This window comes from Biomphalaria glabrata, chromosome 13 (assembly GCF_947242115.1).
Source record: "Biomphalaria glabrata chromosome 13, xgBioGlab47.1, whole genome shotgun sequence".
Lineage (NCBI taxonomy): Eukaryota > Metazoa > Mollusca > Gastropoda > Planorbidae > Biomphalaria > Biomphalaria glabrata.
Window position 1 is genome coordinate 11,737,738 of NC_074723.1, and position 15,772 is coordinate 11,753,509.

The 15,772-nt window shown below is 33.0% G+C and overlaps 1 protein-coding gene across 2 annotated transcripts; it reads right to left on the bottom strand.

Annotated features, from left to right (window-relative positions):
- Nucleotides 1-5,391: 5,391 nt before the first annotated feature.
- LOC106050790 (zinc finger protein 345-like) lies at nt 5,392-15,489 on the bottom strand. 2 transcript variants are annotated; one of them, XM_013205831.2, is made up of 4 exons: nt 15,347-15,489; nt 10,511-10,756; nt 9,677-9,814; nt 5,392-8,767 (listed from the first exon to the last, which is right to left on the bottom strand). In XM_013205831.2, the coding sequence occupies exons 2-4, from the start codon at nt 10,703-10,705 to the stop codon at nt 7,298-7,300; spliced, it is 1,803 nt and encodes a 600-aa protein (XP_013061285.2). In that variant the 5' UTR covers nt 10,706-10,756; nt 15,347-15,489; the 3' UTR covers nt 5,392-7,297. The 2 variants fall into 2 exon arrangements, with proteins under 2 accessions (XP_013061285.2, XP_013061286.2); XM_013205832.2 differs by lacking the exon at nt 15,347-15,489 and adding an exon at nt 14,564-14,993.
- Nucleotides 15,490-15,772: the final 283 nt, after the last annotated feature.

Consider the following 15,772-nt stretch of genomic DNA (forward strand, 5'->3'; position numbering starts at 1 on the left):
TCTCGTCTGAGAAACCACTCTAGTTTTCGACCTATGTGGTGCTATTACCTTTACATTTGTGTACTACGCAGAACAGTAATGTTCTATCCAGGGGATTTTCAAAAGAAGGAATTTCACCTTTCACTCAAATGGAGTTTGATGATGATTGATAATAGGTATTACATAAGTGATCAGAGCTACAGTGAAAATATAAAATCAATGTAACTTAATGTATCCTAGTGATAATATGTGTTACCTAATTATAAAAATTAGGAAGTGTACGAATTAATGACTTGACATCTCTAGGATACGTTGACTGTACCCAACTGGGGTGACAAGAAAGCATATTACAATGACTTTCCTAAAAGACGAAGCTCATTTTTTTAAGTTAATAGTTGTAGGATCAAAATTTGATTTTTCAAAACAGTCAGATTGCTTATATTTAAATACCAAATGAAAGACTACAGCTCAAGGATTTAAAAAGTTAAACATTTTCAAAGTAAAGATATTTAAAATATATTGTCACAAATAGAACTCCAATAAATACATTTTTTTTAGTAACAGCATAGATTAACATGAAAAGAAGATACTCAATTTATTCAAAACTGAAAATGGAAGTTGGATTTTATTTTGATGTGCTGAAAATTTGAAATTGTAAGGAAAGTCAAAAGTACAAAACTGTGCATTTTAAACAATTCGGGAAAAAAAGCTACAAATACTGTAAATACTGTAAATCAAAATGCAAGGTATCATATATCTCTATGAATAAACTCTATAAAATTAAATTTAATTGTAAAATGTTATTGAACAGAATACATGCCATACAGAATGATGGAAACACCAAAATAAGTAAATATAAAAAAAAAAAACTATTGCAATGTTTATCCTATATATCCTATTTAGTACTAATGTCTGTTCTCCACAAGTATTTACTTACTAAAGAGTGACATTTTGAAAAAAAAAATTAGATAAATTATTTGTGGAATCTGTATGGTGATTTTTGTTTTTTACCTGTGTCATTTAGCATATGTGTTTTCAGATACAAAAACAATTGTATTATTTTGACATACAGGTATTTGGCATTGAATGTTTTGTTACTTGCAAATTGGTGTCTTTTTAAATGTAAAGAACTAAAATATTTTGAGCAATAAATGGCTTGTTATCTAAATGAAATAACTGGCATCTTTGGAAAATTAAAAACCACAAAAAAACAATCTCTGCCAGGATTTCGGTCTTAGAGGCTTCTTGTAAGGCTAAACTCTTGACAAGCAGCTGCCAAAAAAATGCACCAGCCTATGTAATCCTTCTTCGGAATGAGATATGAGTGCCTCATCGTCAGCAAACAGCAGTTCCCATATCAGAAAAGAAGATGCCGAATAGTGTTGGATCCAAAACACATCCTTGTTTTACACCGCTCTTAATGGAGAATGGCCTAGAGGCGGAACTGTCAAACTGTAGGCCTACAGTGTCTGCGACACATAATGTGCATCTCTTGAAGGGATCATGTCTCCAAATAGAAAGTTTTGAAATATGCACATAATCTATATGCTTCTCTGGCAAAGAGAAGACTACGCTGGCTCGGACATGTCACCTGCATGCTAGATGGAAGAATCCTTAAAGATATATATATATATATATATTGAGCTTACGGAGAGAGTCAGATCCAAGGGCAGCCCAAGACTAAACTACAAAGGAGTCTGCAAGTAAGACACGAGAACCACATGCATCAATGAGAGTATATGGGAGGAAATAGCCCAAGACCAGAAAGCATGGAGACAGACTGTGAGTGCTGAGAGCAAAAGAATTTAAGCGGCCTTGGTAAAGAGAAAGAATGCTTAAGACAGATGGATACATATGCACGAACTGTAACCTGCTCTACTGCTCCCAATTAGTCATACCGGTACCAGATATAACCAGTGACTCAGCTGGTCGCATCCATTATCTTCCGAGACAGCAGGAGCCGTATATTTTGTACCCTAAAATAGGGTTTTATGTAGTTGGTGGAAGGACAATAGCGACCACTCAATATCCAGCTATGGGGGTCTTCTAACGAAAAATAGCAGATCAAATAAAAGATCTGCTACTCAATGCACTTTATCAACGTAGGAAAAAACGAAAAAGTGGTTTGAGTGCTGGGACAAGTCCCAAAAAAAACCCGCGGCGTCTGGAAGCAGATGAGGCGCCCTGACCGCACTTCCCAGAGGAGGAGGCAGTCCTAGCTTAAGCAAGCTATTATAGCACAGTGCAGGACAGACCACTTTCCTGTTGGCTCATATTTCTCATGGCCATGGTTAAACTTTGACTCACGGTACCCCCGCTGCGGGGAAGAAGAGGAAACCGTGTCTCATATTCTTTTAGACTGCACTAGACCTGTTGATCTCGACGGGACTGGGAAACCAAAAATTCTCGACTTGTATGGTCACTGTGGTGACATGTATGCACTAAGCAAAACATACAGCACAATGTATTTATGGAGAGGTGTGCCGGAAAGCGCTACCATACAAGCGCTATAAAGACACTCTCAAGAGCTCCTTCAAGGAATGCGATATCAACTTTCACACCTAGGAAGCACTAGCTCTCCATCGCTTCTCATGGCGTGAAGCTGTGAGTCTCGAGATTTGAAGCAAGAAGAGTGGCCAGGGTGAAAGAGCGCCGAACCAACAAAAAGCTGAGAGAAGAAGCAGGTCTATCTGCAACTGACCAAATCTACCCATGCCACGTACTATGTGTCCGGCTTTTTAAAGCGAGTATTGGACTTTACAGTCATCTTCGAGTCCATAGGAAATGAGAAATGTGCTCATCTTCGATCACGAAGCAAAACAGCAGGGTTTCTGTCCTGGAGTTTGATGATGAAGATGAATGTAGAAAATCAGATCAATGTGTGAAATCTTTTATTTCCATTAGTTTTGTCTACGCTCTTGGAATTTGGTCACTCATTTTGTTAAAGTTATTACTATTATTTTATTGGTTATTGGAGGGGAGTTCAACCTTGAAATCCTCTGTCGCAGTTAGTTTTAGTGTTACGATTATATGTTATTCTTTGCATCTTATAATTTGTACACAAAACGAGAGCGTCGCTTTCTTAGTTTTAGCCTAGATCAGTGTTTCTCAAACTTTTTTGTCTGGCGGCACAGGAAAAAAGCTACAAAAATTTCGCGGCACACCACGAAGAACAACAGTTGTTTTATAATAAAAAGAAAAAAAAAGATTTTACTTATTTTTAAGTATTACATTTAATGTGAAGGGTGTGCCTGTTTTTGAGAGCAAATGGGATCTAATCGAGACTCCAGAGTTGGCAAACAAACTTGCATTTTATCGTCTATTGTAAGAAGTCTTTCTCTTTTCTTAGACTTGATTTCAGTCAGTGCTGAAAATCCAAACTCACAAAACCATGAAGATGCAAATGGAAGAATTATTTTGATTGCTTTTAAACTGATTGCATGATATAACTTGTTAATTGAAATTTAAAACATCCAGGCTTTTCTCGGCAAAACTTGACTTAAGAACTGCATCGCTTTTTAAATCAATGAGCTGCTCTGCTTCTTCAGTTGTCAGATTTGTAGCTTCATTGTTTCCCAATGGATAGCTGACCCATCCATACTCATTACTTCCAACTGTTGGAAAGTAATGCTGCAATGCTGACTGCAGGTGTGTCAAAGTGTCCAGAATTTCGGGGGTGATTTCTTTATTTGAAGTACATTCATTGTAAGTAGAAAAGCAGTCCTTTCGAGATCTTACTTTGCCACAAAGACAAATTTTCACCAAATGACTTCAGTTTTGAGGATGCAGTGATGATTGTTTCCGATGGTCCTTGAAGACTTAAATTCGATGAATTTAATTTGTCAAATAAATCAGAGAGAAATGTCCCCTTAACCCACCAGATCTCGTCATGAATAGAAAATCCAAAGTCTTTTTTTTTTCAGCCTCCAAGAATGAAATCAGCTCAGCCTTGAGTTGGATGACACGCTTTAACACATTTCCCCTGGAGAGCCAACAAACGTTGGTGTGATACAGGAGACATTTGTAGTCTGAATCAATTGCTTCATAGAGCTGAGAGAAAAGTCGGGAATCAAGCGGTCGAGATTTGATGAAGTTTACAACTTCAATCACTTGATCCAGAACAGACATCAAATATTTCGGCAAAGATTTGAAGGCAAGAGCTTCTCTGTGGATCATGCAGTGAACAACTAATACATTTGGATTTTCTTGACACACAAGAGTGACGAATTTCTTTCTATTTCCTTTCATGGAAGGACAGCCTGCGGTGCCAACGCTGACACAGTTTTTCCACTGTAGTTTGAAGAGCAAAATGTTTTCGTTCATCACTTTAAAAATATCTTCGCCTTTGGTCGTAGTTGGTAAGTCTTTGCAAAAAAAGAATTCGTTGACACATTTTTCATCCTTGATGAACCGAATAAAAGCTAGCAGCTGGGCTTTGCCGCTAACGTTAGTAGATTCATTAACTTGAAGAGACCACAGCAGAGACACTTCATCGTCAGTCACGTCTAAGTGTTCGCAGATTTGATCTAGTAAATCTGTCGATAAGTCTTCAATTCTGCGCGAGATAGTATCATTTGACAAAGGAACTTTTAAAACTTTTTGGCGGCTTCGGGTCTAACTATTGCTAAAGCTGGTGCAATGACTGATTCAGCCTCTGTGTAGGCTTTCTTGCGTTTTGCTAAAAACTAAGCAACCTTATAACTTACAATCAATTCTTTTTCTGGCAGCTTTAGATAGTTCGTAAGTTTCTTAGCTTGTTTATTTTGTTGAGCCCTGATGTTTTCGAAGTATTCCTTTGGTTGCGCTTTTACAGCTGGATGTTTTGTTTCCATGTGTCTCTTCAATTTGCTTGGAACTAGCGCCTAATTCGATAGAGTTGCATTGCAGATCAGACAGAATGGCAATGGAGAATCTTCAGGTCCAGAAGATATGAAACCATATCCGATGTCATCTTCTTTGTACTTTTGTTTGGTTCCTTGCTTTTCATTTAACACTTTCACAGTTTCATTTTTGCTAACATATGTCTCCATGGATAACAATGAATAATGCTTATTGATAATTTGTTATTATTAGCATACACCTAAACAATTTACATGAAACACATCGCTTATTATTATCGTTTCCAATTCAAGAACTGCTGTGCATTTGCTAAGGCGGCCTACATTTGAGTCAATATATGTATAGTGGACAATTCCATAACCTGAATAGCTAACAGCCCTTCCCGTCACTATGGAGCGCTCCACTAATCGTTGTAAGAGGAGATGTCATCGCAACATAAAATAAACATTTAATAGTAGACGGACCTGTGTAACTCTGCACGTGCTGCGTTCTGAAAACTCCCGCGGCACACCTGCAAATCTTCGGCGGCACACTAGTGTGCCGCGGCACACAGTTTGAGAAACACTGGCCTAGATGTTCAACATCTAACTCGCCGCTTTCTTCTAGGTGCTACGTCGTCGTAACTTTCTATGACAACGCACTTTATTGTGCCGTAACGTTATTGCCTTGGACTTTGTACACAGCGAAGTGTAAATGTGGAATGGTGGGAATGCATGTTGAAAGAAGAAAGAGATTAGAAACTGGATGAGTTGTAAGCAAGGTTATTATTGACATATTCGTTGAATCAAGATTTAAGTTCTCATCTACAACTGATAGGGCTGTTTTGACGTAGGCCTATGATTAAGAGTCTGCTTGTAGGCCTAACAATGATTAAGAGCCTTTATCTATCTGCTCGTAACAAACCTATTTTTTTTGGTTGGACTCTTTGGCCCTATTTAGGATGGGTCTTGTTTATTTTTCTATAGGGTTTCAGTGTTGGTGGTACCCATTTCAGTATTGAGGTTACCTTGCCAGGTTAGTGTTTCTTTTTATTGAAAGGGTTTAAACCTTATAACCTCCCTTAGCTGTACTAATGGAATTTGGTGACTGTATTTTTGCAACTGTTAAAAAAACAACAACAAACTAATAGCACTAAATCCCCTCTTCCAAGGGAAGGGGGAGTTTAAATCCCAAACGCCACTGGCTATGCCCATGGTCTGAAATAATAAATAATTTTTTTTTATATGAAAAGAATGTAATTATTTGAGACAATTGACATTAAGATACTGGTAGCTTTCCACCTACATGACCTAAATGATGTATTTTCAAATTTGCAAAGCATGTATATTTTATTCAGACATATTGGACATTTTACATAACTGATAATTAAACGGTTTTTCTTCTTTATGAATTAACTAGCTCTTTATTACCCGCAGGTCTCAATTTGGGTGTCCCTGATATTGTATTAGAAACAGTTAAAATAATAATGTTACAAATAAAGCGAATGCATCAATGTAATAATTTTATATCCTGTGCAAGCCTGACCTTTCGGTAGTGTCTAATGTAAGAAGTGCGGAATATCATGAATGGCTAATAAATGTACGTCAAGGCAGATACGTCGCAGCATTAGGGAACGAATTTATGTAAAAATACTTTTTACACTAATTTGAAGATTAATTTTATTAATGAAATGAATGGACTATTTTTTGTATGTTTGTGTGTTAAAGTAAAAAAAAACTATCTTTGTGAAGACCAGATATATCATCTTAGAATTAGATCTAGAACTTTGCTTCGAGAGATTTTCTGTTCTGCACATGCATGACCTTTCGATGTTGTCTCATGTAAATATGGCTATATAACATAGATCCATGAAATAGTAATTAACTTTTTGTTTGAGGGTCTTAAGTTTGTTTTAGGGCTACTTTACATATGTTACTTTTTTTAGTTAGTAAATAAGGAATATTTATGCCCAAGTTTTATCAAGATTGGTCAAACGGTTTTTATTTCTATTCAGGACATACATACATTTATAAGCCTTACTTTCTGCTTTATATTATGAATAAATGTATTTTTAATTTCAAGCATAATTCAAATATTTTTGACATAGTTAACAGTTGAGTAGCTTTTCACCTGTATGAGTTAGTATGTATGTGTGTTTTTCAACTTAAAAAAGTAAAGTTCCCATTTCAGACCTAGCGATCTATAGAGCAGATTTCTGTGGCCCATAATTGATGAGGGTATCATGTGGCCAAGACAATGACCAACCGCCTTTACTTTTTCCCAACTAATGTCAGGTACCCATTAGAGGTGGGTGGACTCAGAGGCGCCCAAGATGCCTAAATTAAAAATCCCAGTCTTCACCAAGATTTGAACCTAGGACCTCAGTTTCCGAAGTCAAGCACAAAAAATCTCTAAGAAATATTTAACATTGGAATGGTTTGTCTCCTTTATGAACTAACTTGACATTTTGACTTTGAAGAGCTATTACATTCTTACTGGTTTACATTTTTAAAATATTTTCTGTATGAACTAACTTATGTTTTTTTAGCTTTAAAGAGGTCTCAAAATCTTTTTGACATAATTGACACTTAAATGGTTTCTCATCTGTATGAACTAACTGGTGTGTCTTGAGGTTTGAAGACCTAGAAAATTCTTTGAGACATATTTGACATTTGAATGGTTTTTCTCCTGTATGAACTAATTGATGTATTTTTAAATATGAAAATGCAGAAAATTCTTTCAGACATATTTGACATTTGAATGGTTTTTCTCCTGTATGAATTAGCTGATGTATTTTTAAATTTGCAGAGGTAATAAATTCTTTTAAACAAAGATGACATTTGAATGGCTTTTCCTCTGTATGAACTAATTGGTGTGTTTTTAAATTTGAAGACCTAGAAAATTCTTTAAGACATACATGACACCTGAATGGTTTTTCTCCTGTATGAACTAATTGGTGTATTTTTAAATTTGATAAGCATGTAAAATCTTTGAGACATATGTGACATTTAAATGGATTTTCTCCTGTATGAACTAGGTGATGGCTTTTTAAATTTAAAGAGCTTTTAAAACTTTTTTGACATATTTGACATTTGAATGGTTTTTCCTTAATATGAACTATTTGGTGTGCTTTTAAATTTGATGACCTAGAAAATTCTTTGAGACATATTTGACATTTGAATGGTTTTTCTCCTGTATGAACTAATTGATGTGTTTTTAAATATGAAGACGTAGAAAATTCTTTGAGACACACTTGACACCTGAATGGCTTTTCTCCTGTATGAACTAATAGGTGTACTTTTAAATTTGATAAACATGTAAAATCTTTAAGACATATTTGACATTTAAATGGCTTTTCTCCAGTATGAGACAGCTGATGTATTTTTAAATTTGCAGATGAAGTATAGTTTTTTAGACAAATATGGCATTTGAATGGTTTTTCCTTTGTATGAACTAATTGGTGTGTTTTTAAATTTGAAGATCTAGAAAATTCTTTGTGACATATTGGACATCTGAATGGCTTTTCTCCTGTATGAATTAATTGATGTATTTTTAAATATGAAAATGTAGAAAATTCTTTGTGACATATTTGACATTTGAATGGCTTTTCTCCTGTATGAACTAACTGATGTATTTTTAAATACGAAGATGTAGAAAATCTTTTAAGACACATTTGACATTTAAAGGATTTTATATCAATATGAACAAAAATATGACTTTGAATAAGTGAAAATATGGGAAATTGTTTTTGACACATATCACATTTAAATAGTTTTTCAACAGTGTGAAGCAGCATATGTTCTTTTATACCTGAATAAAAAGAACATTCTTTTTGACAAAGAAGACACCTGAATCGCTTTTTAGAAGTATCAGCCTCCATGTTATCTTTTAACTGTGAAGATCTAAAAAAACAATTTTGATTATTCTTAGGTTGTGAAGTGTTTTCCTTAATTTGTTTAATTTCTTGAATCTGTAAAAAAAAAAAAAAAAAAAAAAAAATTTAATACTTTTAAAATGAATTTAAATTTTAATGAAATTTAAAAAATAAACATTAACTGTGAAGAATTGTAAGTATTTGGGTATTTGAAAAGTGCTTTATTAATTTATAAAAGTTATCTAAATATGATTGTGATTTTATTTTAACTTTTCAAAAAAAAAAAAAAAATCTCTTTCATAAGCACCTTGTATTGACTGGTATGCAACTGAAATGCCACTAAAAATAGAGAACAAGAAAATTTCAAGTTAACAATTAACTTGTGGCATGGGAACAATATGGTGGTGCAGTGGCTAGGTGGTAAAGCCCTTGGCTACTAAACTGGAGATTCCAGATTCAAATCTTGGTGAAGACTGGGAAATCTATAGGGCACTTCTGAGTCCACCCAGTTCTAATGGGTACCTGAAATTAGTTGAGGAAAAGTAAAGGCGGTTGTTCGTAGTGCTGGCTACATGACACCCTCATTAACCGTGAGCCATAGAAACAGGTGAACTTTACATCATCTACCCCATAGATCACAAGTTCTGAAAGCGGAACTTTCTATGGGAGCAACACACACAAAATAAAAGTTTTTAAAAAAAGGTCTGTATTGCATTGTATTGCTTATCTTATAAATAACAGACATTACTTTAAAAGAGAAGATGATTTACGTTCTATGAGTATTCATGTGTTAACCTTGTCATGCAGTGACTTAAATCTCCCAAGTCATTGATTTTCCTAGCAAATTCAGGCAACCATTAGAACTAAGGAAGAAGGAGCACTTGTACAAATTAGTCCTGGCACATGGAATAAAACATGTGCCTTAATCTTTAAGTTTTTCTGATTATTTTATTAGGTTTTTAGATTCACTTCTTTTTCATATTTTCTGTAATAATTTTTACTTACAGCACTCACAGATACTTGTGATTTTAAACTTAGTCCAATGACAGGCACAGGATGCAGAATGCTGTTTTCTGATGAAGCCAGTAGACTTGGGGGCATTGGTTTATTATTAGCTATTTCTAACTCCTGCTTTAGGTTTTCCTGTAAAAGATTTGGTTTTTTATTAATCAACTATTTCTTAAAATTAAATCTTGAAAAACTTGCACATTTAACTTTTCTATATAATATATCAAAATACAAGAGAATATGATTAAAACAAACGAGTTAAAAAAAAATATTTAAAAAGACTAATTTCTCCTTTATGAAGCTGATGACTTTTTATAAGAGGGATTACTTTGCACTTAATTACTAATGAATAATAGAGTGAAAAAAAAAGAACAATTGTTATCCAGCACTTATATCCCCACTCCCTCTTCCAAAAAAAAACAAAAAACTTATTTTGCCAATGCATATACTCAGCATAAATGAAAATTCTAGTTTGACGATATAGCTCCTAACTTGGAAAAATTAGCTAACTGTTTAGAATAAGAATTTTATGATTAAAACTTTTTATTATTTTATTACGTTTTTTAAAATGATAAAATATGTTTTCTAAAGGACCTATAGCTTTTTACTTTAATCCCTAAGGTTTTTCTTTTCAACAATAGGTGTAACATTTGTAATTCTAAGCTAATAGAACAATGGGAAAAAGGATTAGAAGTTAGGAATGAGAAAAAAAAAATCATATCATTTTGAAAATTACCTCTCTAGAAAGAAAGTAAAAATAGCTTAAATACTGTACCATTTTATATGTTACATGTTTTGTAAATGATAAAATATGTGTTTTCCAGTGCTTACTAGGGAAAATTGAACATGATTTTCAGAAGACTGTGTTCTTAAAGCTGCTTCATCCCATTCAGTCTTCTCAATTTTTATCTGTGACACTTGTTTTTCACATGGATGTTTTATTAAAACTGTTTCATCTATTTCAGCTTTCTCTTGTTTTATTTCATAGTTCAAATCAAGAGTGAAGTCATGTTCCATATCAGCCATCACAGTTTATTGGCTTAGTACACACAATTTTAAAAATAGTTCTAGATTTGTCTAATAAATAAAAAAATTAATAAAAATATTAATAGTTAAAATTTATTTTGTGATGAAAAAATAATTATTTTCAAAAACAAATAAAAGTTCACTTTCAGAATAAAAAGGTCGCTATTGCATTTAAGCTTTGCAAGCTGTAAATATCATAAAATCAGATTTATAAGCATTTAAATATCTTCTTATCTTATATAATACAGACTTTAATTTAAAAAAGAAGATAATTATGCCCTATGCGTCATGCATCTAGTCATGCATGTTTAACAATGACTTAAATATGATGGACGGATGGATAAACAGAGTGACCACTAGCAGCTTTTCCTCTTTCAATACTTTAAAAACAAAACAATGGCTGCCTGGTCGTGCGGTTTGTGCGCTGGACTGTCATTCGGATTTATCGATGGTCGAGGGTTCAAATCCTGCCCGCTCCCATCCCCCGTCGTCCTGCAGGAGGTTTGGACTAGGAAGTAAACTATCTTCAACTCTGAAGGAACATCTGAAACATGTAAAACATTTTACAAACAAAACAATGCAGCTTATTTTTTGGATCAAGTCACAGTGTGAATTCATTCTTGACTCTTCCAGATAAAATATTATAATTGAGATAATAGTGTTATTTAATATAAGATCTAGATTGACTAAGTAAGTTGGAAAACATTAATCGGTGTAACTTAGCCAAATTATTGACCTAAAAAAAACAAAGTTTCACCATAAAAACAGTACCGGGTATAATATTATAATATATAGAGTAGTTTATTTCATTCGGACATGAATTCGGACATTCGCTGTTTATTTTGTGGTCATTAAATAATTATTTTAATATTTATTATAAAACTAGCACGCTGTATAATGTGCTTGTCCATTTTCCAATGATTCTGACCCAATTTCCTTCCATTTAGCTTTCTTTTTATGTAAGAAAAACAAATTTCAAATTTGTAAGTCAGGTTGTTGTTTTTTCCTATGTTTGATTGGCGAAGTCTATACTAATGAGCCCAGCAATATTTATTCTGTTTTTGGAGCTGATTTATTTGATTCATAAGCCAAGTTGTTTGATTCCATAAAAAAAAAATTAATAGGGTGTCCGAATTAAATTAAGATTTTCTTACCAAAATTTATTTCAGACAGCCAGTTTTGGACATCAATGTTAATGATCTTAAATTATATTTGTTCATTTGTTGTTTTTTTTTATAGAGAATAAATGGGCAAATGTTTGGAGTGAGCTTGGTACACTGAATGAAGTTAAATGCCTAGATATAGGCCTACTAGATAGATCTAGATTTATATAGAGAGAATATAGAGGATTCAGTTAGGCAAGAATGGCTATCCTAACCTGTACTATACTACAAAAGATCATCTGTATTAGAAATGTATTAAATTAATAAACAAAAAACACAAACATTCAACACACATCTAATCATGCAAACATAAAATAAGACTAAAAGTCTGTATAGAAGTCAGTAGCCCATTGACCTAATTTAGGTAGAATAAGTGTGTTCATATTTTTATTTTATTTTTGTTCATATTTATGCATAATTTGAAAACATCTTAATGATTTAATGTGAGGGGCTATGCCTGGGGATCTTAAAATTTAGTTAATGTTAATATAGAATTAAAATCTGAGTTTATTGATGCCTAAATATAGAGACTGTCCGAAATAAATTATGGTGTCCGGAATCAAATAATGTGGTTCAAATTTGTCAGAATTAAATGAAAACACATGTCCTCTTTGACCTTAAAAATAATAACAAATATAGGTTAGGGCAGGGGTGGGCAACTTTTTTCTGCCGAGGGCCGCATTAAAAAAATTTGGGGACTCGGGGGCCATATATATTTATATATATTATTTTTTTATTTATTTGCACTCACTATTGAGGAATTATAACAAGAGTTAGAAATTATAACAAGAGTTAACTAATTTTACAAATGATTTTTTTTAACATTACATACATCTGTTTACATTACAACATTTAACCACCAATATATAGTTGTACTTAATGTGAAGTATATAACTGTTAACTCTCGTGAATATTGTTCTGCAACCATGGAACTAGCTTACTAGTTGTTGTTTTCTTCTGACTTCTGTCGAATTACAGTCAATAAGTGATAATTGATATTTATTTTTTTTTACACATCATAATAAGCATCAACCTGTTCTAACACTTGAAAATTTTCAAACAAAAAACAAAACAAAGCTTGTTCACAGTTGAATATGGTTTCAAATAATCTGAAAGTTTAGCAGCAAAGTTTTTTAAAGTGCGGATATACAGCTTCTGGCACCCAAGAACTCCCGCGAAAGAACTGAACTTTTCTTTCAGGTCATAATTTGCTTGGAAGTATGTCATCTGGAGCTGAGTCATTAAGTAGTGAGCTGAGGATATTGAAAACTGGTTCCAAGTTACTTTCGTCTTAAAATTAGCTTTCAAATTCCACAATCAAGGAATATAAATAAGTCTGAACTTTTCAACCATTTCACTAGAAATAGTTTCACCTTTCAGTTAAAAAAAAGATAAAGCCTAATTTCATTTGCTGGCCTCAAGAAATGTTTGAAAAGATTTCAGATGCACATACATTTCATTTGCAGACAACAAATTGCAATGCAGCTGATGATAAACATGAGGTTTGTCTTCAACTCTTCATTATTAATATTAGTAACAAAGTCACAGTCAATGTCCTTCAAGGAACCTAACAATTTTTTTCCATGAGATTCCATATTTTTCTAATGCTAGGCCAGCGGATAATTTTGTTTTACCGAACATCAGAATGTTTTGTTTCTAAATCTTAAGGTACTTTTCAGAACTGCCAGTCAGGGCCGGCCTTAGATAATTGGAGGTCCTAGGCGAAGTAAATTTGGCAGCCCCAAATGAAATAGAAAAATATAAATTAACATATAAAAAAAACTTAAATTATGCAGTTTATTAAACACCTAGTGCACTTCAGCAATAATAATGAGAACATGTTTCGCTATTTCTTATCTTAAATAATGAAGAGCATAGGCTGGCTTTAGCAGATGCATAATTTATCTATACTTAAGGCAGACCTTACATCTATTTGATGATTACTTATGTGTACTGTAAATAAATAGAAATTCAATGCAGATTTATGTAAATTTTCTCGTAGTGAGTTTATGGTTAGGATTGTGCACTTTATTTTAATACAAAGCCTGATTTTTCTCAGTCAAAGCATGGTTCCAACAGTTGTTACCCTTGCCATTTTGTACAAGCCAAGACAACACTTTCAACAGAGTTCTTCATAGCATTGAATAAATACTGGCCTGGGCTTGTGTCTTTGATTTTTTTTTGCAAAATATTATTGTTAAAATTACCTTCGTTTACTTTTAACTTTTTAGAAAGATGTTTAGAGACAATTTTTCTTTAGCCTCTTCATTCTAAGTGATAAAAATCAAAATGTAAAAAATGTAATGTGTCCGCGGGCCGCACAAAACACTTCAGCAGGCCGCATGTGGCCCGCGGACCATAATTTGCCCACCCCTGGGTTATGGGTACAAATATAAGTAGTCATCCTTATATTCTCCTTAAATTAAAGAAGATTTTGATACTTCATTTTCTTTTCTATGTCAAACCATTGTCAAATAATGCACTGTCAAAGTAAATCTTTGAAATTTTGGCCTATAGGTGTCCGAATAGCATAAACTACTCTGTATTCATAATATTGTAGATCTAGTTTGATTAATCATACAGAATCATAAATCTAGATTCAAAGGCTGAGCAAGGTGTAACTAAAGTAAATGACAATATCATTAATAATTGTTTAAAATGCCTACTAGTAGACAGCCTGATCGACCTAACAAACCTGGAGAGAAATCTGATCGAGGAAAAGTATGCTTGGCGATATCCACTCTACACCTCTTTGACCTCATATTTAATTTTAACTAAGCCTAGTGATACATTAGATTAGATCTATATTTGTAGAAAAAAAGGACGAGGATTTCAGAGATGCCATCAGTTTATCCATAGGTCAGGTCAGACCGTTACAGTGCTATAAAAATCCAAACATGAAAATTGCTGCCAGCTGGCTAATGCGATTGAACTTCGCACTTTACTAAATAATCTTGTAGGTATGTCAAATGACATATATAACAACAAAAATTAATGCATTGCAGTGCGGTATAAACATTGTCCCTTGCTCATTGGAGTCCTAGTGATTTTAGCCTATTGAAATTGCATGTGTTTCATTTTTCTCTCTAGTTAGCAAAAAGATAAAAAAAGACGTCTTTTTTAAATTTTTGTTGAGTAATCTAGATCTAGATAAATTATTCTTCTACAATTTATTTTTAGTTTCTTAAAAATCTATCATTATTTTTTTTTTCTCTTAATTTTTTGTAAGATCAAATACTATTTAGAATCTATTATAAATAATAAAAGTCTAATAAATTACTTGACTTGTATTTAACTCACTTGTAATTAACAAATAATTATCATTAATTAATAAATTATGACAACAATGTTGTTACAATATAATAATATAAATATTAATTATAGATAGATCTAGATCTATTACAAAATTATTATTCTAATCAATTATTTGAATTATCAAACGTTAAAGCGGATATAGCCCGTGAAAGGCTTTATTTACCTCAAGCAAGATCTAGACTAGATTAGATTTAGAAATCTAGATAGAGACTAGATTTTATGTTGGGGGGGGGATATATCTAGATCTCTAGATCTATAGTATAGAGAGTCTGTCGTTATTTGCAATGCAACTTTGTTGATAATCTAAGTGTTGAACCTAGTTGAACTTATCTAGATGTATAGCAGATTGATCCCCCTTGAGTCCTTAACCTTGTGTTTTATTCAAAACCAATGGCCGCGCATATATTGAAACTATAGAAGCAAAATCAAAATGAATAGCGTATCCAGCAAATTCTCTTTACCCTCTAACTAACCCAAATCCCTAAATTTCACAGACCATAATCCTAAACATAATTTATTACATAATTTTAAAATGTGTTTAATTTTTTTTTTCAATCAACAAAACGGAGATAATATAATAAATGTTTAT